General features: G+C 49.1%; 1 protein-coding gene across 1 annotated transcript in view; it reads left to right on the top strand.

The window, feature by feature from the left end:
- Positions 1-7584: 7584 nt before the first annotated feature.
- The window catches only part of PTPRJ (protein tyrosine phosphatase receptor type J), a 136927-nt gene continuing 119941 nt past the window's right edge, over positions 7585-24570 (top strand). The window contains exon 1 of the mRNA XM_036326943.1: positions 7585-7845. Coding sequence (XP_036182836.1) covers positions 7585-7845 — 261 coding nt within the window. The remainder of the gene's footprint in view (positions 7846-24570) is intronic.

Here is a 24570-nt window from a genome sequence, read left to right as displayed (position 1 = left end):
TGCCGTACATGATTTTTATTTGTTTATTTAGATTGCAGGGTATTGTCTTCCCTTCTGGCGAGATTCCACTACATAGCTGTTAACAAGTTGATTTCTCACCCTAACCCTGACCCAGGTATTCTGTTCATCCATCACAGTGTGATTAAGACATTTTTAATTCTCCTCAAACCCGAACAACATTAATTTATTGTTAACAAGCCTGGAAGGACCCAGCTGCCAAGCAGCCCTGGGTCAGTGGGCCTCCTGCTCACGCTCCCTCTTCTTGTCTTTATACCTTGCAGCCCTTTCTTTGTTTGAGGTGACATTTCTGCTGCAGGCTTGACGGCCTCCTGCCCCTGCCTGCCACTTGTGGTCTTTGTGCAGAAGTTGTTCTCAAGCCCTGGACAAAAGTCCCCTTGTCCCCGAGGTCTCCCAGTCACACACTCCCTGTGTTCCCAGGTGCCTTAAGACCGTGGGGCCTGGGTCTGTCTCGCCAGCACATGGAGATTCTGGGCTCCCTGGGAGCTTCACAGCTGTGAGCGCAGAGGTCAGTGGGCTCACCCCTGTGGCTGCCTCGTGCTTGGGAGAGGGTGGGACGTGGGAGGGCAGTGGCTCTGTCCCTGTTCTCCAGACCCCGAGCTGGCTACAAGAGGCTTCCATGCCTGCACTGAGAACCTGACCCATGCAACTGCTTCTCTGTGAGCGAAACTTTGTTTTCAGTCTTGACACACGCACACAAATTAGGAAAATGCTAATGTTGCAAGTGCTTGAAGAAACAGAAGAGGCATTGCCAAGGCACTCCCTGGCTCTGCACGGGCAGGTGATTAAGGCTCTGTTTAGGGAGGAACTGAGGTCTGGTGGACAAACATGGAGTTCTAACCACAGCTCCGTTATTAGTCCACAGGACACATCCTGTTACTATTATAAAGATGAAGTGCTCCTTTTTTTTTTTTTTTTTTTTTTTTTTTTTTTTTTTTTTTGAAAGACCTTTCTAAGTCTTCCTTTCCATTCTGATTCAGTGCAAGGCTGTGAAGCAGGAAGGTCTCAGGGCAGCCATGCCTGTGACATTAGCTAATCAGACTCCCAAGAAACATTCCATTCCGCTTAGGAGGGCTTTGGAGAATGGTTTGCTCTTGTGGTGGCTTTTAAAACAAACGGAGGGTTGCCAGGCTGAATGGACTCCCTGCGGGGCTGGTGACCTGGTTCCAGGCTGGTGCCCAGCAGGCCTGCCTCCCGGTGGGATGGTGGACACGCCATTAAACATGGCTGCCTGCCTGCTCCCAGTTCTTGGGGGATGAAGTAGAAAGTCTTGTGTCCTCTGTCCCTTCCCATTTTAGAATTGAGAAAACGGAGGCTCAGGGAGTAACAATAAAAGTAATAATAACAGCCAGCACACAGAGCACTTTATAGTAACTTTTTATTTATAAATGTCAAAGGGCGGGACTCTGGGGCATAATCGCAAGAAAGACAGGGTGACATCCTGGTTTTGCCACGCTGAGCTGTGGGACCCCACATAAGTAACTAAACCTCTCTGAGGCTTAGTGTCCTTGTCAAATATTGATGATGATACCTATTCTGCAGGGTTGTTGTGAGGAGTAGAAATAATGTCAAGTCCCTAGAATAGTGCCTGGCCCCCAGTAGGTGCCTGATCACTGCTCTTATTTCTAGTGGGAACACAACACAGGCCAGTGATAGGATGAGCAGTGCTCTCCAAGCCTGCGCAGCAGCAAGAATGACCCAAGGCGCTGGTTAAAAATACATATTCCCAGGCCGTATCCTCCGTCGTCTATAGAAAACAATGAGAATCTATGTCATAACAAGCCACTGGGGTAATCCCTACCAGGCGCTTTTGGAACACATCCAGGAACCCTTCATTCCAACCTCTTGGGCTGGCTCTTTTGTTCCCTATGCACCTGCCTTTATATTCAGCAAAGCTGTCACTTTTGCTTGAAGGCAGACATGATTAAAAGGTCAAATAGCATTATATTCTCAAAGAGAATGAGCCCTGAATTTTGCACAGTAGATTGATCCCTGAAAAGCTGTTTGCAAATTGAATTTGGGAGGTGTGTGTGTGTGTGTGTGTGTGTGAGAGAGAGAGAGAGAGAGAGAGAGAGAGAGAGAGAGAGAGAGAGAGAGAGAATAGGCATATATAGGCATGCATTTAATTCCATAGTTTGCAATTCAAAGGAATGCTTTCAGTTCAACTAAATTAATATTGTTTGGATGACTTATGCACTGGGCATGCAGTGATAAGATGCAGCCCATCTTCAAGACTTAGAGTCCCATGAGGAAAATGGTTAAATAAACAGGCAATTACAACATTGTGGCTAGATAAGGTTCACACAGGGAGATAGGAGACCGTGAAGGGGATGCACATCCAACTTGGCTTTGTGGTACCTAAGAAGTTCCAGGGGAAGTAACATCTGAGGAAGAGACCTATAAATTGGAATCAAGTCTCTCTCTCTCTCTCTCTCTCTCTCTCTCTCTCTCTCTCTCTCTCTCTCTCTCTCTCTCTCTCCAAAGCAAGAAGATACATTTTTCTACTTTACACTCGCAGAAAAGTGAAGGTTCACATCGTGATACCCCTGGATGCGCTTATACAAGCACGCGGCAGCACACGTTTTGAGTTCCCGCGAGGGCCAAGGCAGAGTGAGGTGTGGTAGGGGTGACCTGGGTGAGAAAAACCCAATCCCTGCCCTCAGGTAGTTTGCACCACAGCCCCTCAGGCTCCTGTCTGCCCTCATCTGGGTCATCCATCCAGGGTGCTCTGTTTATGACTGAACAGGTGGTCTGCTACTCGGGTTTTAACTCCTTCACTGGAAAAGCTGTGTGCTCTATTTCATCACCACGTGGCGGGGAAATCCGGTTCCCACCGACACTGCAGCGCAGGCATCCATTTCCTCCGAGAGAAAACCAACGTGCACGCTGGAGTTCACGGAGCCGTTTGCCGCGACGCCGTGGTGGCCTGGAAGCATCCGGAGGGCTTGTGAGTATCGGGGCAGCCCGCAGGCCTGGCATCTTTCCTTCCTGCTGGGCATCATGAACACAACCGCCTTTCAAACCATCTGTCTCTGCCCCAGAAGGGGAGGAGGCAGGGAGGAACATGATTCCTTGTGAATTATGATTGCATCACGTTTAAACAAAAGAGGGCAGTCAGCAGGTGAGGTCCCCTTACCTTCTCTGCTTGTCTGGTAGGAGCTATTTGGTTCCTTTTGGTGTAGGTGTGTTCCCGTCTTTCAGATGGGGAACCCTGAGGTACCAGGGGTACCTGGGGGCAGTGCTAGTCATCACCTGGTGGTTTGTATCCTGCTGCACATAGCATCTATCCAGACTAGTTATTGAAGCTTCCAATATCTCCCCCAAATACTAACCCCGCACTCTCCCATCCCCTGCTTCTCTGAAGGCCAAGCCTAAACCATCCACCTTCTGTTTCTTTGCCATGTTGCTCCCACTTCCTGAGACATTTGCCCCCCAATCTGCCTGGTGAAATTCAATCCATTCTTCAAAGCCCAGCTCAGGTGTCACCTCTCCCCCTGGTTGGAATTCATCCCCCCCCCCCCCCCCCCCCCCCCCCGGCCCAGCACTCCTTGGTCTGGCTCTTTCTCTCATGACTGGCTTAGCTTTCCCCATCCTCAGTTTCCTCCTCTGTGCAGGGCACAGTAGTAATATCCGTAGTGATCTTTAACCTCTTCAGGAACCTGAACTTCTTTGATGATGTGATGAAAGCTGCCAGAAGAGCTAATGTTTATTGAGGCCCACTCAGTATCAGGCCAAATGTTTATGACTTTCCCTCTTTCTATCTCACATAACCATCAATCAAGTCTCTCTGGCCAGGTATGACTATTGTCTCTATCTCACAGATGAGGAAAGGAGGCCCAGAGAGGTGAGATGCCTGTCCCCAGGCCACATATCTGTAGTACCAGCCCAGCCAGTGCTGGGGTCCTGATGATACCGGAACCGGTGAGCAGGAATTTTTCCTGGGGTCTTGTCTCACGGAATCGAAGAATGAAGCCACGGGTCAGAGGCGTTCAAACAAGGCAGGAATTTATTGCAAACAGACACAGACTCCCTGCTCAGGAGGGAGATTCAAATGGGTTGCCCCAAAGCATTCTGCTCTTCCCCCTCATATTGGCTAATGGCCTGCTCTGTGTCTATCTGTGCCACTATCCTCATTTCAAAACACCCTGTTTTTCTGCTATCCATCCTGTTTTCTGCAAAACACATTTTTTTGTTTTGTTTCAGCTAGCTCCACGATTCCTCCTTCTTCCATCCCTCACCCTATCTGCCTAATTCTGCTTTAACTCCTTTCATCCCCCCCTTCGATTAGGAAACCCCAACTGCTATTGGGAACAGAGGCAACGACCATTCTAGCTGCTTCCTGCTGAGTGGAGGCATTGATTGGAAGCAGGAGTCAGGATTCCATCGGAGGTGGGCGATCTAGGGGTCCATGGAAGAAGGACCATGTGCAGGACCATTTTCAGCTTTTATAGCCTCAAGAAAAAACAAATGTATTAGGAGGTTTCATAAGCAAGGGCCAAAGATGAGTGCCAGTATGAGCATTAAGAGGGGTCCTGCTAGACTAGAGGTAAAAGCCAGGAGGCACAGTTAAGAATCTGTAGCCAGGTGCCCCAAGATTCTGAAAGCTGTTGTCGGACTTTGAGGCTTTACCAATGAACTTTGTAGCTCCATCCCTTACTATGCAGACTGATTGGCATAAAAACAGCATTCTTTGTCTAGGAATAGGCATAGCCCCCCCTTTCTGGGCTGTGAGAAGGTCAAGTCCTCTCCGATTTTGGAGGGTAACTCTGCCAGTGAATCTATTTGATCCTGTCAATTTCCTCTAAGGGTAGATTGATAGGATGCCTTCCCGAGTCTCTCCAAAAAGGGCTGAAGGGTTCTCACCTGCCCCTTGTGTAACAGTGGCCAGCTTAGAGTAATTAACGGGTTTGGTTTTACTACACTTAAGGTCCTCGATTATGCAAACCTGGCAATGTCTTATTTTCCACATCTCTTGGTCAGCTTCCCAATTGGGGCCCGTTAGGGGAACTGCCTCTTCTCCCATTAAACAATTTTTTCTTCACTCCTCTGGATCAGGGCACCCATAGTCCATAGTAAGGTAGACCTGATCTCCAAATTCACTGACTTTTTACAATACATTTAGCTTTTCAGTGGGGGACAGAGTCTGTCCCAAGAGTATCATGAGATCTCTGTAAGGCAATTTGAACATTTGGGTAAGACTCTGGAAGACGTCTATATATTTACTAGAGGCCTGGTGCACAAAATTTCACAGGGGTTGGGGGTTCCCTCAGCCTGCCTGCACCCTCTCCAATCTGAGACCCCCTCGGGGGACATCCCTCTCACAATCTGGGTCCTAACTGTTCACCTGTTTGCCTGCCTGATCGCCTTTAATCCCTCTGCCTGCCTGCCTGATTGCCCCTAACCGCTCTCCCTTGCTGGCCTGATTGCCTCTAACCATTCTGCCTGCCTGCCTGATCGCCCCTAACCGCCTCTGCCTCAGTCCCCGCCTCCGTGGCTTTGTCCAGAAGGACTTCCGGAAGATGTCTGGTCTATCAGGTCTAAGTAGCATATTACCCTTTTATTAGTATAGATTGGGATCATCTGAAAATTTCCCCAGGTTTCTCTTGATCTCCTTTACTCTTGCAAAGAGAAGGAGACCTGTACCATGGAGACACAAATGCCATTTGATTTAACCCATGTCTGTTCCATACAATGCCCCCAGTGATATGCATGTTTTTGTAGGGCACACATCCTTTCCTGTAGGATGAGAATGAAGGTGGTTTGCAAGCAGATGGTCTGTAGGAGTGGAATTACATGTCTTGCCCCCCTGCCCCGCTCCTAGGGGTCACAATAGCCTTTTAGACTTGTATCTGCTGGGGCTCTCCCAAAAGTAGGCTGCAAACTGTGGCCTTTTAGAAAAATGGGGCTCATTCAGGACCACTAGATGGGGAATGGCCCTCACTTTAAGATTATGTCCCCTGTGCAGGGTCAATAGGCTAGCATGGAAATATGCCCTCTGGGGGGGGGGGCGGGGGGGGCACAGAGTCAACTGTCCCTGGCAGGTGGAGAAATGACAGAGGGCTTGCCAGAAAGAAGGTCTCGGGCTCATGGGAGTCACATGCTGGGAGTGGGAGGAAAAAAATAGGTCCCCATTGCCCTGGAAAGCCAGGAGCCATGCTCCAAGGGCACCAGGGACACAGTGGGGGAGACGGCCCTTAGAGCTATCTGAGGAGTCCAGCTCCCATGGTGTAAACAGGGACCGACAAGTGGAGGCTGTGAAGGTTAATTTAGTGGGGTCCGGCCCAAGGAGCCGCAGGTCCTCATTGGGGAAGGTGGCTCAAACCAAAAGGGGTTCCCATGTGAAGCTATTGGAGCATCCATTCAAAGAGGGCAACAGAGGTAGCAAGGGCAGCGAGCGAGTCTCTAACGAAATTTCCTATTGGGGACACAGGCCGGGAGTGGGTCAAGTGTTGTGGGTCAAAGTGGGCTGCTTATGGAGCGAGCTCCCAGAGGAAGTGACGCCGCTGGTCATCTCCCCCTTTTACGTGCCTCAGTTTCTCTCCCTGGCTATCTACAACAGCTGTGAAGGCCCAGAGTGCTGCGTGACCAGCTCTTATGTACACTCCCTGGATGGTCAGTGTAATCACAATTGCATTCCCTATGAGGCCCCTGCACGTCTTAGGGTTCAACCTCAGACACCTTTGCAAGGTCCTTACTCATCTGAGGACATTGGAGAGACTCAAACCAGAGGGAGCAATTTGCCCCTTTGATCTTCCGGGGCTTGGGCAGGGCCCAACCACTCAGGCAGTCGTTGGCCCGACTTTGTGTTGCTACCCGAGGGGGGCTAATGCCTTCTAACCCGGCCCAGTGCGGGCTCTCTGCCTCCCGGCCGGGGATCAGGGTGTGGAGAACACAGCACACAGAACCCTATTCTACAATTCAGGGGGTCAAGGAACCCGAGCCCGCCCCCGGCCACGTCAATCAGGCCTCCCCCGGGCTGCTGTAAATGCAGGCCTGGCTTGCCCTCAGCAGGGACTCCAGGCAGCATCTGGTGACCCAAACCCGGGGCCTCGGAGCAGGACCGAGGCTGAGTGCGGGCTCGCGGCGCGAGCAGCGGAGCCACCACCCGGTCCCGGTCCCAGGAATGTGGGAGGGCCGGGCGGCCAGGCGGCGAGGCGGGGGCGCTTCCTCTGCCCGCGGGAGGGGAGCCGCCGGGGCGTGCGCGGGGCGCGCTGCCGCCCCCTCCCCACCACCGACCGGCCGGGCGGGGGCGGGGGCTGCTCGGAGGGCGGCGAGGGGCCGCGGGGCTCGGCAGCGCCGGGCCGGCCGGGCGGGAGGAAGCGATGAATATTCAGAGGGGGAGGGGAGCGGAGGGCGGGAGCGCTCGCCGCGGCTCCCTGCAGCCCGAGCCGCATGACGCGCAGAGGAGGCAGCGGGAGCCGCCGGAGCCGCGGGAGCCGGGGTCCCGTCGCCGCGCACGGGGGGTGGGCGCCGCTCGCTCCGCCCCGCGAATCTCCTGCGCGCCCAGGGACGCGTCCCTCCCGTGACCGCCTCGTCGGGCCCAGCCTGGTGGCTGCGGCCGCTGCCATGTCCCGGGGGAAGCCCGGGGCGGGCGGAGCGGGGACTAGGCGGACCGGCTGGAGGAGGCGGAGGCGGAGGCGCTGGCTGGAAGCGGCGATCGGAGCGCCCCGGCTCGGGCGCACGGCGGGGCCCGACTCGCGCGGCCCGGGCACGTTCCAGGGCGCGCGGGGCATGAAGCCGGCGGCGCGGGAGGCGCGGCCCCCTCGGCGCTCGCCCGGGCTGCGCTGGGCGCTGCCGCCGCTGCTGCTGCTGTGTCGCCTGGGCCAGGTGAGCGGCCGGGGCCCGGGCGGGGGAGGGAGGGGCAGGACTGGCATCCCCGGCACCTGCCTGCGGTGCCCGCCTGCGGGGTTGGGGGTTCAAGGGCCCGAGTCCTGGAGCCCCCCATCCTGAAGGGCTCGCGGGCAGCCGCCGGCCTTGCCGGCCACCGAGCCCGTTACCCGGCTGCCTGGCACCCGAGGGCGGGCGGCGGGCTCCAGGTCCCGGGGTGCGCGGAGCCTCCCCGAGGACACCCCCGCGGGCTCCAGGCCGTCTCTGGCCCGCCCTTCCCGGAGCTGGTCCCGCCCGCAGGCCGGGCTCGCCCGCCCGAGGCGGCTGGAGGGGGCGTGTGTGCCGAGGGCGCCGGGCGCGGAGCGGGCCGACCCGGCCTGCGGGGCCCGAGGGGCCGGGCCGAAGGGCAGCGGCGGCCGGCGGGGGCCAGACCGGGCCAGGCCGGCGGGCGAGGGACGAGGCGCGGGGCCTTCGGATCGAGGGCACCGCTTCCTGGGAGAGTTCCCACCCTGGGGCCAGGGGGCCGCCCGCGGGGGTCCATCCCGCCGACCGTCCTCTTCCCGGGGAAGCCGCTTGCTCCCCTGGGGGCTTCCTTCGGGCCGGGCTGGCACCGGCTTTCCCCCCACCGCCCAGCGTCCTCGCTTCGCTGCTCAGCTAGTGCTGCGCCCGGCCTGGCGGTGAGCGATCGGAAAGCTCCGGTTCCCCTGGGTGGTGTTCCCACCCGGGGCGGAGGGCAGCTGGAGGCGCCCCCCTCTCCGAGGGCACTGGAGGGAGAAGTGAAAGAGCAGGTCGCCAGCCCCGGCCCGGCTCCTCACAGCCTTCGAGGAGCCGCTCCGTCTTGCAACGGAAAGGGCCCCGGTGACACCCCACTGCGCATTTGGCTCATGAAAATCTTGCTTGTTTTATACAGACAGGAGCTCCCAGGGGCTGATGTGTGAAACCTGGGAAGTGAGTTATTGACTTGGGAGGGAACCTGGGCCCAGGGAAAACTTCTCACGCACAAACACAGGATGGTCTGAGAGCAGAAGCACCAGCCTTGGGGAGTAGTGCCGCCCAGCAGGCCGGCGGAGACTGAGCTCTGGGTGCTGATGTCCACTCTCAGTTGTCCCCAGCGGGCCCTGGACAGGCTGTCCTGAGGCCTGGGAGGCAGTGGGACCTCCTGCAGGGAAGACTGGATCAGGTGTTAGAAGGAGCTCCAGGGCCAGGCGTTGGGCCTGGACTTGCTCTCCATCTCCAGGCCCCTGCATCCTCAGCTAACAGCACGGGGACCAGGACCTGCCCCAGAGATTGTTGGGGGCCTCCCCTGGCCAGTGTCTGAAAGAGCTTTGAAGACATCAGACGGTGTCCAGATGGGATTATCATGAAGGGAGAGTGGGTGATCATCTCCCTGTTCCGGTAAGGAACCTTGTGGAGAGCAACCTATGAGATTAGAAAAAAAAGGCCTCATAAATGCAGATGGCATGCGCCAAAGTTTATACTAAAGACATCCTCGATTTTCACTTATTTTAGTTTGATTTGGTACATGCATGTTATATTATTAATATGTTTGCTTCAGTCGTGATGGCTGTTAGCTATGCTTTGAACCAGCAAAACATTTCTTGGGTAAATTTATTTCTTGCCCAACCCTTCCTTGTATTTCAGCAGCATGTTGCCGCCACCCCACACTTGTCCCCTATTCACACAGTTCCTTCTGCTCTAATTTGTTCTGTGAAAATGCAAGAGGACTCTATTTCTCATTTTTGGATATGCTATAAAATAGGAAGTCTAAAAAGCATCTCCAAAATCCACATTTGGCAGTTCATTTTGAAATCGGATATTTCAGGGAATCAGTGCATTTTTGAACTGAACCTGACTTTTAAGGTAGCTCAAACCTTGTATTTTATTTTTTAATCCTAGAGAGATAGGAAGGGGAAGGGGTGGTAGAGAGAGAGCCATTGATGTGAGAGAGAAACATTGATTGATTACCTCCCATACTCGCCCCAAACAAAGATCAAACCCACCACCTCGGTATGTACCCTGACTGGGATACAAACCCGCAAGCTTTTTGGTGTACGGAATGATGCTCCAACCAACTGAGCCACCCGGCCAGGTCAACCCCTTATTTCTTTTAGATGAGACTATTGAGGCCCAGAGAAGACAGTGAGCAGGCTGAGGTCACTTGGTAAGATTGTAGAGATGTTGAGACTGGAACCTATGTCGCCTGCCTGTGCCTCGTATTTTCATGATGCTTTGAGTGTGTGCCCGCGCCATATTTTCACTTTGCTCTTACTTTTAACTATACCGTCCTTCCTCATTGTGCATATTCCTGAAACTGTGAATGTAAACTGAATTGTTTAGCATCAAATCATGTTTGAAGTTGGAAGTCATATTTGAGATTTCTGAAGCTTGTGCATTTAGGAAATGTGGCTGAAGGTACCTGACTACCTCCCTAATACTGGATTGATTTCATGTGGTTTGGATAGTGTGTGTGTGTGTGTGTGTGTGTGCGCGCGTGTGCGTGTGTGTGTGTGTGTGTGTGTGTGTGTGTGTGTTAGAGTGTTAGAATGGAATCGACTCTAGCAGGTTAAGAAAATGGACAAGTCATGGAAAAGACACAGCTCTATTGGGACATGAATGAGGACGGATATGGAAGGCTGAGATGCTGGAGGGCTCAGTGCTTAGTAGGTCTGGGAAAGCAGTTTTTGACCCTGGAGTCCCATTCCCCTTCTCCAAGACAGGAAGGACGGTCGGATATGATACCAGCATGAGGACTTTGCTGGTCGCAGGGCCTGACTCCACCCATTCTCCCAGCATTTTTGCACACTAATTTTGGTTTATGTGTATGTTTTAGGCAGTGTGACAAAGCGACCCCTCCCCCCACCTCCGCCTCCTTCTCTTCAGAAATGTAGTCCTGACAGATTCTTTATAAGATCAGCTTGATAGTGGGCTGCTTTGGAAAAAAAGAAGAAAAAATAGCTGGAGACTGACAGCTGTTTTGTTGGTTTACAGTGTTGTGGGTTTGCTTTTTCTTTGCTTTCTTGTTTACTAGGGAATAATAACTATTTATTCTCTATTCTAGCTAATCCTTGAGCCTGCTTACCTACCTGCTTCATCCACAGCATGAAAAATATTTTGACTCCTCTTGATATTACTTGTTAAGTTCTCATATGGGTGACTTTAAATATTTCTGTTTTGTTTCAGAACAACAACGGAAAAACCAAATGGTTATGTTCTGTTTGCAGACAGTTTAAGAAAACAGAGCAAATTGGTTTATGGTTAGACTAGGACTTTGAGCCGACTTCAAGTTCAGCCCCATGATGAAGAGGACTGTGGAATGCCCAAGCCTTCCTAGGCAGGGAGAATGAATCCTGGCTCCCGAGTGAGCAATTTTGGTCAGCAAAGAGGTTATTTAGCTCCTAAAAGTAATTTTTTGCTTGGGTTGAGGCCTCGGCAGAGCTGCTGAGTGACTGTAGGCCTAGGTTTAGCCAGCACATCATCAGCAATTACTTCTTAGTTCATTCACTGCTCGGCCAAGGGAATTATTTTGAGTGCAGTGTAAGAGGCAATTTTCTGTGCATTTCCCTCCTAACATAACGGTGTTGGTGACATTGTAATTAATAGGTACCATGGCACGTGGCAGGCACTGTGCTAAGGACTTCAGTGCATTACCTCATTTGGTCATTTCAGAAATAGTAAGAGTTGGATGTTGTCAGGTTCCCATTTTATCTGAGAAAACAGGTTCAGAAGTTACCAAAGACTCATAAGTAATAGGTGTCAGAGCCCAGCCCCATGTCTCCATGGCCCCGGGTTACTGTCTGGTGCTGGGAGAAGTCACGTGTTTAAGAGGAGGTCTTAAACCAAGAGCGTGCCACCAAGAGGGGAGACTTCCGTGGTGAAGGACAGGCTTGTGGGGCCCGGACCCTGAAGGGGCTGGGAGTCATTTTGGGTTTTCTGCATCCTAAACCCTGTAGCATCTGCTCCATTCATAACACCGACAACCCAGGGACCCTCTTTCTTGCTCATGGTTCTTTGGGTGCCTGAGTTTACGAGGCAAGTGGAGACAGAGTGGGGTCTGGCATGGGAATACCTGGGTTCAAGTTCGTGCTCTGCCACTTACTAGTAGTAGCTGCATAAACTTAGGCAAGCCACTTAACCTCTGAGACTCCTCATTTACTTATCTGGAAAAAAAACGGGACTAACACTTCCTGCTCCCCTGGGTGGTTGAGAGGATCAAAGAAGATAGAAGAGGAACTGCTATGTAAAATCTAAGGCACCATTCAATTGCTAGTTGTGGCTGCTACTATTTGGGGGAGTAGAAGTGGGGCTTCAGATCACTAGTTTATATAAGAAATACTTACCAAGCATTTTCCACAGCGTGTTTCCTGGGGGGCTGTGCAAGATCAACTTAGCTCAGTCCCAAAACATTCTTTTAAATGTTAAGAATTATTTATTTGGGGGGGGGGGTATCAGTATTAAAAATTGTAAGTTGCCTATGGAGCCCATGGTTTTATAGGTAGAGTGAGGCTATCTGTAGCGTCATAGTAAACATGGGTATTTAAATGGAATAAAAAGGTGAGCTATGGAAAAATATGGTGGAATAATTATAGAAGGATGGTGTGGTTCTGGCAACCTGTACAGGTGATACATGGCTGAAGTTTGGAAAATACAGGCACTGAGTGGAGGCCGTGTGCTGAACAAGAAAAGCAGCCCTCCTTGCAGGCCTTGGGGGTGAGACGTTCCTCCCGTAACCCCAGCTAACTGGCCACACTTGTGAGATAGGCCGTGTGTGTGGTGTCCTTGTTGTCCCTGCAGAGAAAGGGCTGGCACAGGATTTGTCAGCGGAGTGGTGAGTCTCTGTGGCGACCCCTTGAGTGGCGGCCTCCTCAGACAAGGGACGCGCAGAGCAGTTTTTGTCCCGACCTCACATGGCTGGCTTTCCATTGGCGTTTCTGGTGACCCCTCGCAGGACGGGAGCTGTAGGAAATTTGTTATTACTTCTTTATTAGTGAAGCTGCAGTCTTCCCATTGTCTCAGAATTTCCATGGCATGTAAATGCCTGGGTGAGGGGTGGCATTGAGGCAGCAGATGGGGGGCATTTTGAAAGCAAGCTAGTGTCAGCTCCCACAGAAGGTCTAATTTTAAACATGCAAATAATTTTCAGTTCCACTTTTCCTTCTTCCTGTTTGAGGGAAGCTGTACCCGGCTGCCATTTCTGAGGCTTGAGCAGACAATGTCGTTTTTATGCCACAAACTATCTCCTTCTGCGGGGCAGGCATGGGGTGTGTTTTTCTGGGTGCTTGTGCCGGGTCCTGGCCCATTGTTGTTTCCTGGCTTCTGAGTAAGTGAATGAGTGAAAACTTAGCACCAATTTGGAGTCCATAACACAGTGATTCTTACTCTTTCTGGGGAGGGGGAGGTATGAGACCCTCAGAGCATGTACAAGGGGAAGAATTCTCTCCCCCAAAGAAATTTATAATTTTGTATCCAATTTCAGGGATTTCATAGAAGCTTTAAAAAATAATTGTATTTATTGATTTTAGAGAGAGAGGAAGGGAAAGAGAGAGACATTAATTTGTTGTTCCACTTATTTATGCATTAAGGAATTGCTTCTTGTATGTGCCCTGACCAGGGATCAAACCTGCAACCTTGGTGTATCAGGACAGTGCTCTAACCAACTGAGTTCTCTAGCCAGGGGCATAAAACCTTTAAAACAGCCCATGAGGGCCAGGTTTAAAACCATGCAATCTAAAACTGTGTAACAGAAAAGCACCCATCCTCTTTAAAGATAGACCCATTGGGATCCTTACTTTCCTTCTAGGGGAAAAAAAAATGTTTCTATGTAATGTAGACAAGTATCTATGTTCATCTTTCTAAAAACATACTTAGGCTTTTAATTGTACTTAGTTATCTTAGAGATGATTTCATATTTGTACCAATAGCTTTAACTCATTTTAAAAAATGACTGCCTCTTATTATGATGTGACTGAACCATACTTTAGTTGACCATCCTCTGTCAGTGGACACTTTAGTTAATTTTAGTCTCTCTCCCCTCCTCTTACGCATCATACTTCAGAGAATGTCTTTGGTGCATCTTTCATGTAACCTTCATGAGGATACTCATAGGGTAAGTTTTTAGTTTTAGGATTGCTGGATTGGAGGGTATATGCATTTGAAAATTTGATTCTGTTGTGAACTTGTCCTCCAGAAATGCTATCTCAGTTTGTGCTTGCCCCCATAGGTTGGGACAGTGTTTCTCCATACCATTAGGTGGATTGAAGATTGTTAAATTTTGAGGTGAAAAATTGTATTCTGTTACTTTTATTAATATTTTTTCTTTTTTTAAAAGAAATTATATTTATAATTTCGAGTTGTGTACTTCTCCCCTTCATTTTGGGCTATTTGCATATCTTCCTCCTCCCCCCTCCCCTTTTTAAAATTAACTCCTGTTCACTAAAAAAAAATAAATAAAAAAAATTACCTTTTGTTATCAATTTGCACAAGATCTTTGGAATTAAGGAAGTTACTGTTTTGGCTTCCTTTGTTGTGCAAATATATATATATTTCCAGTTATTTTAGATACAGTCCTTGTTTCTTAGGAACACAGATCCCTGGATGGTGAAGTGAGTATAGAACTTGGAGCCAAGCAGCCTGGTTGAAATCCTGGCTCTACCACCTAACTAGCTGTGTGATCTTGGACTGGTGCCTTAACTGTTCTGATCCTTGTTGTTCACGTTTCTAAAATGCCAATAATAATAGTCTGTGCTGACCTGGCCAGTGTGGTTGGAACATTGTCCCCCACACTGAAAGGTTGTGGGTTCGATTTCTGGTCAGGGCACCTACGGGAAGGACACCAATCCGTTTCTCTCTCGGTCCCTTCTGGTTTCCCTCCTTCCCTTTTTCCTTCCTTCCTTCCCTTCCCCTCTTCCTAAAATCAATAAGCATATCGTCAGGCGAGGATTAAAACAGAAAAGGATTTCCTCTCACACAGGACAGTTAGATAAGTAAGATCATACTATGTTAAAGACCCTTGTGAATGGATATAGAGTATATGAACAACTGACGAAATATTCCATTTACTCGAATTACATTTTAAAGTTAGGGCAAAAGGCCATCCTTATGAGTTGTTAAAATTATGCTACAAAGAGATTAAACCCACAGTCGTTTGTGTACATACATACCTGTGTATGTATGTATTAAACAACTCATGTGTATGTATGTATTAAAATAATGTAATGGGGAGCAATAAAGGCTTCCCGATAGTACAATTTAAGTTAATTCTCATTTGACAAGTGAATAGAATTGAATTAATAAATGACCACGAGATATGACTGGAGTGGCCATTGTGGTTCTAGCCCCAAAGGAACATAGGGATACTGACTACATCCTTTACAAAACAAAAACAGGGTCTTTCTTGCATTGGCTTAAGCACTTTTCTTTACCTTGCGACCTGGCCAGCTTGGCTGTGGCCACCTCCTAGGAGTCTCTGGGTACATTTTTTGTAGGGCTAAGAGGAGTATTTATGCCAACAACTGCAAGTTTAGAGACGTAACCCTTGGTTATATTGCGGGAGACGGGAGGGAGATGGGAGGTCCAGGGAGTCTGTGCTGACGGCCACCCGTTTCCATGGCAGCAAGGTGATCTTACATTTCCTGCTGCTGGCTCAAGAGCTTGGCCTCATCACCACATGCCCATCATGTGACCTCATGCCTGCCTCCGTTCCTCGAGTTTATCTCATCCTGCAAACCACTCTACCTGAGATCACCTTTCCCTTTACTCTCTGATCCTATATTTCCTGTCCTTGTGTCCTGGGGGTTCTTCCTTCCTTACTGAGAGTGGACCACATGGGTGGACCCCCTGGGACCTGCTCCTGCGGGGTGGTTACAGGTATGGAGGGACATGGCAGCCCAGTGCTGGGTGCACTGGCGTTGGAGGCTATTTGCTAGCCGTGTGACCTTGGGCCAGCTCTTCTAATGCTTGGAGCCTCGTTTTGTTCTCATCTGGAAAATGGAGACTATAAGAATACCTACCTCATAGGGTCTTGAGGATTAAATCAATCTGCATAACAAGATCTTACCATGAAACAAACATTCCAAAGATGTTGGCAGTTGTTTCATTATCTTATTTTGCTGGGAGACTGGCATAATTTACTATTTCAAAAAATCTTTAAAAATTATTTTTACCTTATAGTTTACAGGCCTTCAACATATATGAGCTCATTATTATTCCTCCTGAAGGTGTGGCTCAGACTAAGTGACTTGTCCAATTCAGGTGTCATCTGTATTTTGCACAATAATAATGTACCTTCATAGTGTAGCCCAGCTTTGAACATTGCTCAAATGTCGAATTAGCATGTAAGCAACAAATTGGGCAGTTGAGTCCTCTAGTTTGATTCATACATAATCATTAGTTTGAACCATATGAAATTACTGTTTTTGGTACTTTGACTATCGTGCATAGTTCCACCTAACATGTTTCAGAAAATGTGCTTTTAAAGAAGTTTGAAAAACCAGATCATAGATTTGCATGCTGTAGAGCAGTACTAGTATATTTGAAACCATAGGTCATAGAAATCAGTTTATTGAGTGGTGATCAGCAGTAAGAAGTGATAGAATAGAACATGGCAGAGTTTACTGCAAATAGGAGGGGTAAGTATTGTGTCATGAAACTTGTTTCAGTTCTGTACACGTGTGTGTGGTGTACTGAATTCCACATGACATAAATTTCTTATCATGGGTTCAGCCATTGCCAAAAAAAAACCCCTGCTGGCTACTTTTTTTTTTTTTTAAATCCTCAACCGAGGGTATTTTTCCATTGATTTTTAGAGAGAGGGAAAGACAGAGAGACACATTGGTTGGTTGCCTCTTGCACATGCCCCAACCAGGGCCGGGGAGGAGCCTGCAACTGAGGTATGTGCCCTTGACTGGAATTGAACCCAGGACCCTTCAGTCTGCAGGCTGATGCTCTATCCACTGAGCCAAGCATGTCAAACTTGCAGCCGACAGGCCACAAACAAGCATGTGGCCCTCTGGCTGCAAGTTTGACATGCTTGGGCTAGGGCAGGGGTGGGCAAACATTTTGACTCGAGGGCCACAATGGGTTCTTAAACTGGACCGGAGGGCCGGAACAAAAGCATGGATGGAGTGTTTGTGTGAACTAATATAAATTCAAAGTAAACATCATTACATAAAAGGGTACGGTCTTTTTTTTTTTTTTAGTTTTATTCATTTCAAACTGGCCGGATCTGGCCTGCGGGCCGTAGTTTGCCCACAGCTGGGCTAGGGCCTACTATTTATAGGGAATGGAGTGGTGGAAGGTAAAGGGTTGGGGGTGGAGGTGGACTCTGTTTGTAGAGACAGTGGAAACCAGTATAAAGTCCAGCTATGCGTCGTCACTGCCCCCTGTAGCTGAAAACCATTATGCAGCCGCTGGTGCAGGAAGGACCAACTTCTGGAGAGGTCCTTTAGGAAGGGGTATTGTTGTCTGAAGTGGCCACCAAATTCTACTGTGTGAAGAGAAACTAGGGGAAGTAGGGGCGGGAGCTCTGGTAGAAGGATAGCTGAATTGGTTGTCCTATACTCACTTTGAATCATAGCTGTCTCTAAAAGAGAATAATGCTAATTAAGCCAGAACAGGAGATCTCGGCAGAGGCCTCATTGCCCAAGCCAACCTTCCCTGGAGGAGAATAACAGCCCTGTTTGCCTTTCTCCCTGCTGGTGAGGCCATCCCAATCCTCCAGCCCTCACTTCAGGCAGGAATTACTAAACAGGCACTAGCCACCGCTTTGAGATCTAGCACAGCTTTGAGGTCCAGCCTCGCTCATCTCTTTTAAATCGCTGTCCTGACCCTGCTACATGGAGCTGGGCCTCATCACCACATGCCCATCATGTGACCTTATGCCTGCCCCCGTTCCTTGAGTTCATCTCATCCTGCAAACCACTCTACCTGAGACCACCTTTCCCTTTATTCTCTGATCCTATATTCTCATTATAGTTCAGACCTGATGTGAAATTATTTTCATAGCCCTGACCCGGGCTTCTCTAAAATCAACAATAACCTCCAAGTTGGCTTCATTGTATCTGGCTACTGGGAGTCTGTCCCTAGGAGAGTGGACATCAGACATGACGTCACCTTCATTGACTGTCTCATTGTGGGCTTGCTCATGGGACCGAGAGGCAGTTGAATGCAGTGGGGACAAGCTCGGGCCCTGGAGCCAGATTCCTGGGCAGGAATTCCTTGTATGACCTTGATCATGTTGTTAAACCTCTCGGTGCCTCTGTTTTCTCATCGATGAGATAGGGTGATCCTGTGATCATGTGACTCAGTTCTAAGGTTGTTAGAGGAAGTACATAACATCAGTGTGGAAGTACATAACATCACAAAGAACTATTCAGCACATATTAAACATCAGTAAACATTATAAAGAAAAGAAACAATGCGTTGGGTGTGGGGTAAGACTCAGACCCTCCGCCTCTCTCCGATCACAGAGTCACACACAGAACCCTCAGCCTCTGTTCTCCCCTGGAGTCTGGCATTTTGGCTTTGCAGCTGTCTGACAGTGTGGTTGGGGCAGGTGGACAGTTTCTCTTCCTTTAGACTAGGGTTTCTCAACCACAGCACGACCGACACTGGGGCCTGATATTTGTTGTGTTTGAAGGCTGCCCCGTGCACTGTAGGGAGTTAAGAGGCCTCCCTAGCCTTTGCTTGCTACGTGCCAGAGGCACCCCTCACCCCTTACTTGTGACAACTGACCGTCTGGTTAGGCATCTCCTGTTTTGAAGTAACAGCATAGAGGCCTGTGCTCTGGTGACTTTGTCTGGGACTGCTTGCTGTCCTTCCATTTCCATGTGACCCAGGAATTGACTTCCTGTCAGTGAGACTGTAGGTCTAACAAGAGCATTGACAGAGGTGACAAGTATCTAAGGTGGCTAGGTCTCAAAGAGAATTCACATCCAACTCCCTGCTTGTTCGGGGAGCACTTGTTGGGGATGCTGTGCCGAGCGAGCTCTGAGCCGGGAGTCTCTGCACCCAGTGGACTCCTGGGCCACATTGTCCCTGCGTTCTCAGCCTGGGTTTCCTCCTCCACAGAGTGGAATAGCTGGCAGTTTCCCCAGCCTGCCCGGGTGGGAAAGGAAGCCGGTGTTAATGTGATATGTGTGGTGCTAAGCTCTGCTGCTGAGGATGCGAAGTTGAGGGAAGGCTCCGTGTTCATTAGGAGCCTTGAGGCCAAATGTGCCAAGTTCCACACAAGGGATAGACCAGGCAGAGGGAGATCCCATTACAAAGAGATTCACTGCCAAGTTCCCCCTCCCACCAGCTCCCTGGAGCGTTTTCAGCTTTTAGAGAGTTTAGAGGCTCCATGGCAGAAACCTAGAGATAATGCCTTCAGAGCCAGGGGTGGGGAGACCAGCAGGAATGAGGCAGGAGAGGAAACCCAGAACCCCCGTAAAAGGATGCTGCTGCCCACCAGGGGCAGGCGCGGTGGCTTCCTGAGAGCTCCCTGTTCACAGGGCTCTTCAGGAATACACCCCTTTGTGAAGCCAGAAAATGACTCCCAGCTCAGAGTGGGCTAGACCTGGCCAGGACATACTGTTATCTGTTCTCTTTTTAAAATATATTTTTATTGATTTCAGAAAGGAAGGGAAAGGGGAAGAGAGATAGAAACATCCTGCATGCCTCCTACTGGGGATTGAGCCTGCATCCTGGGCATGTGCCTTTGACCGAGATCAAACCCGGGACCCTTTGGTCCACAGGACGATGCTCTATCCACTGAGCTAGGGCTGTTGTCTCTTCTTTGGCCCAAGTTCCAGCCAGCTATCCCGGGATGTTTGCTGGGCTGTCACACATGGCTGGGCTGGGCTCTTGTTAGGGAAGAGGCACAGAGGGGTGAAGGGACTTGGCCAGAGCCAGGGCTGTGGCTCCTCCGTGGTCTTGCTTCTACTGCTTTGTGACCCACAGCAACTTTGTAGCTTTCAAACCTGAATTTTCTCATGTGCCAAATGGGGATAAACAAACACGTCAGAAGATCACGGTCGAGATTCACTGAGAAAATGTAGGGGAAGCCCAGCATGGTGCCTGGCATATGGAAAGTGCTTCCTAATGCCAGCTGCTGTCCGTACTATTGTTTCAACAGTCAGTGATGGCACAGGGCTCTTGCTTTGATGAGCTTTTCCAGGAATATATGAGCTAGTCATTGAATCTACCCTAGCCCTGTTCAGTAATGTTTGGGGTACAGCTGCCTGGGGTGGGGGGAGATGTCACCTGGGAGGACAAAAAGCCTGAGATTCAGGATATAAAGCAAAATCCACCCTTGGGGATGGAATGTGTGATCTCACTGTCTGGAACCAGCAGAGCTCAATGCCATGCGCCTTGGTGGTTAATCATAGCTAGTGAGAAGATAAAGGGATCATTGCCTAAACAGTGGTTCTCAGCCTTCCTAATGCCGCGACCCTGTAGTACAGCTCCTCATGTTGTGGTGACCCCCAATTTCATTGTTACAAATTAAACATAATTAAAGCATAGTGATTAATCACAAAAACAATATGTAATTATATATGTGTTTTCTGATGGTCTTAGGCGACCCCTGTGAAAGGGTCGTTTGACCCCCAAAGAGGTCGTGACCCACAGGTTGAGAACTGCTGGCCTACAAGAATGCCAGAGTGGGAAAGGACCTAGGGATATTAGGCCAGGGAAGATCATTGGGTTCCAGATTGTGTCTGTCTTGGAGTGATTGGTAGTGGCTGCTTGGGCCCTGTATAGAAGGGGTCCTTAGACCACTTGGGATGCCTTGCTAGCAGGAGAGAGCGCTGGGATCAATTAATGATGTCTGCCGTGGACATAAGAAAGGCAAAGGGTGGCACACTTGCTGTTTATTTGCTCTTTTGGGTTACAGCTGATGGCACTAAGGCCTATGGCTTGGCTCACTGGAGGGTCACTCAGCAAGTCATAAAACCATACACATCTTTTTGGAAAGGGATCTTTTAAGAGTGTCCAATTCTTTAGTTTCATCCCTGAGAAAGTGGGTTTTGCTTGACTGTCTTCAGTGAGGAGGAACCCGCTCTCTCAAAAGGTAGCGTGTTCTGTCTTTGGGCCCCTCTCCCAGTACTGACACCGCTGAGGGGAAGGAAGTCCTCAAAACCCCTTTAGGTGGGCTCTTCTCAACCACGGCTGCCTGGGGAGCTTTCAGAAAACACTGGAGGCCCCCACTCCTGACCAGCTGCATGCACCAGCCCCGGCACTGTGGTTTCATAATTTTTTCAAACTCCTCCTGTGAGGTTAATGTGCAGCCAGAGTTGAGAACCACTGAGAAAAAAATCTTTTTTTTTTTTTTAAACAGGCCCAGGAAGGGCCCGAATGTCCAGGGCTGTGTGGAGGTAGTGGCACCAGGAGAAGGGAAACCAGGGGAAAGCCCTTTTTGAGGGGGCTGCCCTGTGCAGGTGCTTTTACTTCCATGCTGAGACTTCTGGTCCCACAAAGATGTGTTATTCCACTGCTGAAAGCACTCTGTGCCCTGGCCTGTGTTCTCAGTGGTTAGAGCGTTGGCCTGTGGACTGACAAAGGGTTGTGGGTTTGATTCTTGGCCAAGGGCATGTACCTGGATTGCAGGTTTGATCCCTGGCCCTGATTGGGGCGCATATGGAAGACAACCAATTGACGTGTCTCACATCACTATTTCTCTCTTCTCTCTCTCTCTCTCTCTCTCTCTCTCTCTCTCTCTCTCTCTCTCTCTCTTCCTCTACTCCTCCCTTCGACTCTCTTAAAAAAAAATCAATGGAAAAAATTACCCTTGTGCAGAGATTAATAAAAAAATAAATAAAATAAGGCCCTCTGTGCCTTCACATTGCAGGTAGATAAACCCAGATGATGACCTATAAGGGGAGGGAACCTCAGATCAGATCATCAGGTCCCTCCCCTCCAACGTAATCCATTGGCCTATTTTAGGGACTGCAGTCACATTGGCTTTGTTATGGTCGACACTGGCCCCACCCGCCTCTCCTGTGGGGGTTCTCCTTGCCTGTTCTCCCCCAGATCCTCCTGGCTTCTTCTCGGGCCTTATTTTGTTCTTGCCCAGACAGACACTTATCCCATTATCCGGCTTCATTTCCTCCATCCTTATCACCACTTGGAACTATCTTATTAGCTGACTGTTTGTTTCCCCACCCCCTGGAGTAGTAACTGCAGGAGGTAGGGATCCCGCCTGTCTGCGTCTCTGCTCCATCCCTCATGCCTAGGACAGAGCCAGCCCCCAAAAGGGTGTTTGTTGAATGGACAAGTTGAAAGAAGAACCGTGACTTGGAGCTGTTATTATTCCCAAGTTATAATCCATTAGAGTCCTAGTTTACTGCCTCTCAGTCCCATGTTATTTCCAATTATCTCATAATATTTTTGCCGTTTGCCACTGCAGCCCTAAACGTGTGTGTGTGTGTGTGTGTGTGTGTGTGTGTGTGTGTGTGTATGTGTGTATGTTTTGGGGGAGCACTGGAATCCTTGAATCCTTGGGGTGGGGTTTAGCTTGCTGTAGTAAAACAAGCACAGGGTTGGAAGTCGTTTGGACTTGAGTTTGAATCCTAGCACTGCTCTTTTTAGCCGTGTGCTCTTGGGAAATTATCGAACCTCTCTGAGGCCCAGGCTTTCTTCTCTGCGAAATGGAATCACAATACTAATGATTAGCTGTCATTGAATGCTTTCTATGTGCCAGGCACTGTGCTGACTTGATGTGTTTTGACTGAGTGAATCCTCACGACCACTTAATGGGGCGGTTCTCTGTGTCTTTAATTTACAGGAGAGGAAAACAAGATACAGAGAGGTTAAGCAACCAGCCTGAGGTCACACAGTTAATCGATGGAGGAAACAGGGTTCAAGCTCTGGCATCTTGGTTCTGGAGTCAGGGTGTTAGGAATTTCTGAAATCATGCCCAGGGGCCCTAGAACAGGTGGTGTTGTAGAGACACTCAGTACGAGTTAGTTCCTCCTCCCCCTTTGACCTTTACTCTCACAGTGACATTTAAGTTTTCTTACTGTTTTGTTCTCAAGTTGGTGACAAAAGTACCCGTTTCCTGCTGGCGGGCTCTCTTCCACACACAGCTTCTGTTGACAGGACCTCAGGGAGAGCCACTTGCAGGCCAGGAGGGTTGAGCCCTGACTGCTGAGTGTGAGCGGATGAGGGCATTTCCCCATTTAAAAAAACAACTTCTGCCTCAAATGTTTATTGAGCATCTACTTTGTGCTAGGCATGGTGACTGTGACCAATAAAAAAAATTAAAACAGTAATCGTCAGTCCTGTCACCCCAACTCATCAGTCCTCCATTTTCCAGCCTGGTTACCTGGGCACTTTTCTTGGTTGTGATAATTGGAGACGGGCATTTGGGACTGTGATGGGCCTGTGTTGGTGTCACCTTGCTGAGGCATTTCTGGGAGGATTTGCCCTGTTTTGATAAATGGAAGCATGAACAGCCAAAGCCACGTTTCAAATGGCTGTTTTACTTTGGGGTGGATGTCAGTGTCGGTGTGAGACTGAGCAGGCTTCAACATGAGTGTTTTTTTTAAAATTTATTTTTTTCCTAATTATATCAGAGTGGTATAACAACATTAAAAGAAATTTAAAAACTAGAGAAAGACTCCCCTACCCCATCACAGAACTATAATTTTAAAGTACTGACAGCTATGATTTTTTTCCAGGTGGCTTCTTATGGAAACATTTGTGATCACAGAGCAGGGACAGTGAGCTTTTGAGCCTTTCATGACAAAAGGCTAAATGAAGAAAACTTTCTTCCACGATGCTATATGGATGATATATACAAAACCATATTCTTTTTAGAAATTTTAATTAATTACTAGTATATTTTGAGCTTGTTTTTTTTTCTGTTAAAAAATTGTATTTTATTTTTTTCCATCACCATTTATCCCCTCTATGCCTTCTTCCACCTCCCCCCATCCTCCTCCACCCCCGCAATCACCACACTGTTGTCCATGTCCATGAGTTCTCTCTCTCTTTTTTTTCTTTCTTTTTTTCCAGTCCCTGCTCTGAGCTATCTGCCTGCTCTCTATCTATGGGTCTGTCTCTGTTTTACTTGGTAGTTCAGTTAGTATAACCATATTCTTAATAGCTGCAGGATACTGCATGGAGTAGGTGCACTGTAATTCACTTAACCTTTTCCTTATTTAGAAATTTAAGCAGTAGTCAGTTTTTCACTGGTTTAAGTAGAGCAGGAATAGATGTTTTCGCACAGGTAGCTTTCTCTGTGAAACAGAAAATTATTTCTTCCAGATCCGTTTCCAGGCATCTTTATAATCTTTGACAGCACTGGCCAAGTGACTTTTCGAAAGGGGAGCATTGTTTATACATTGCCATTGGAATGTAGGAGACTGCCTGTTTCATTATGCCCGTGGGGTGTCATCACTTTTTGAAAACAGATTTTAAATTTAATATTTATATTTGCAGACATGCCCACTTGGTTGTGTGGTGGCTGCCTCACACTGCCTTTGACCGTAAGTGACTCATACAGAACCTGTTCTGTGCGATCTGTTAAAACATCCATTAATTTTTTTTCTGTTTAATGCTCAGGAAAATGTCAAGTCACTGTGTTTTGTGCTGTAATTTACATTTATCTGGTGGTACTTAGAAAAATTCTAGGCCTAACTGTGTATTACCTGCCTGCAGAGAGAATTTTTAGAGCGAATTTTAGGGGTGCCTGCTCTCCAATCTCTCGCTCTAACCTCAATCATGTGACGATCGGATGGACATTGGTGG

The sequence above is a fragment of the Myotis myotis genome, unplaced genomic scaffold, assembly GCF_014108235.1.
Source record: "Myotis myotis isolate mMyoMyo1 unplaced genomic scaffold, mMyoMyo1.p scaffold_m19_p_10, whole genome shotgun sequence".
Taxonomy (NCBI): Eukaryota; Metazoa; Chordata; class Mammalia; order Chiroptera; family Vespertilionidae; genus Myotis; species Myotis myotis.
Note: the sequence above shows the minus strand (reverse complement) of the source record. Positions and strands in the feature narration are given on the sequence as shown.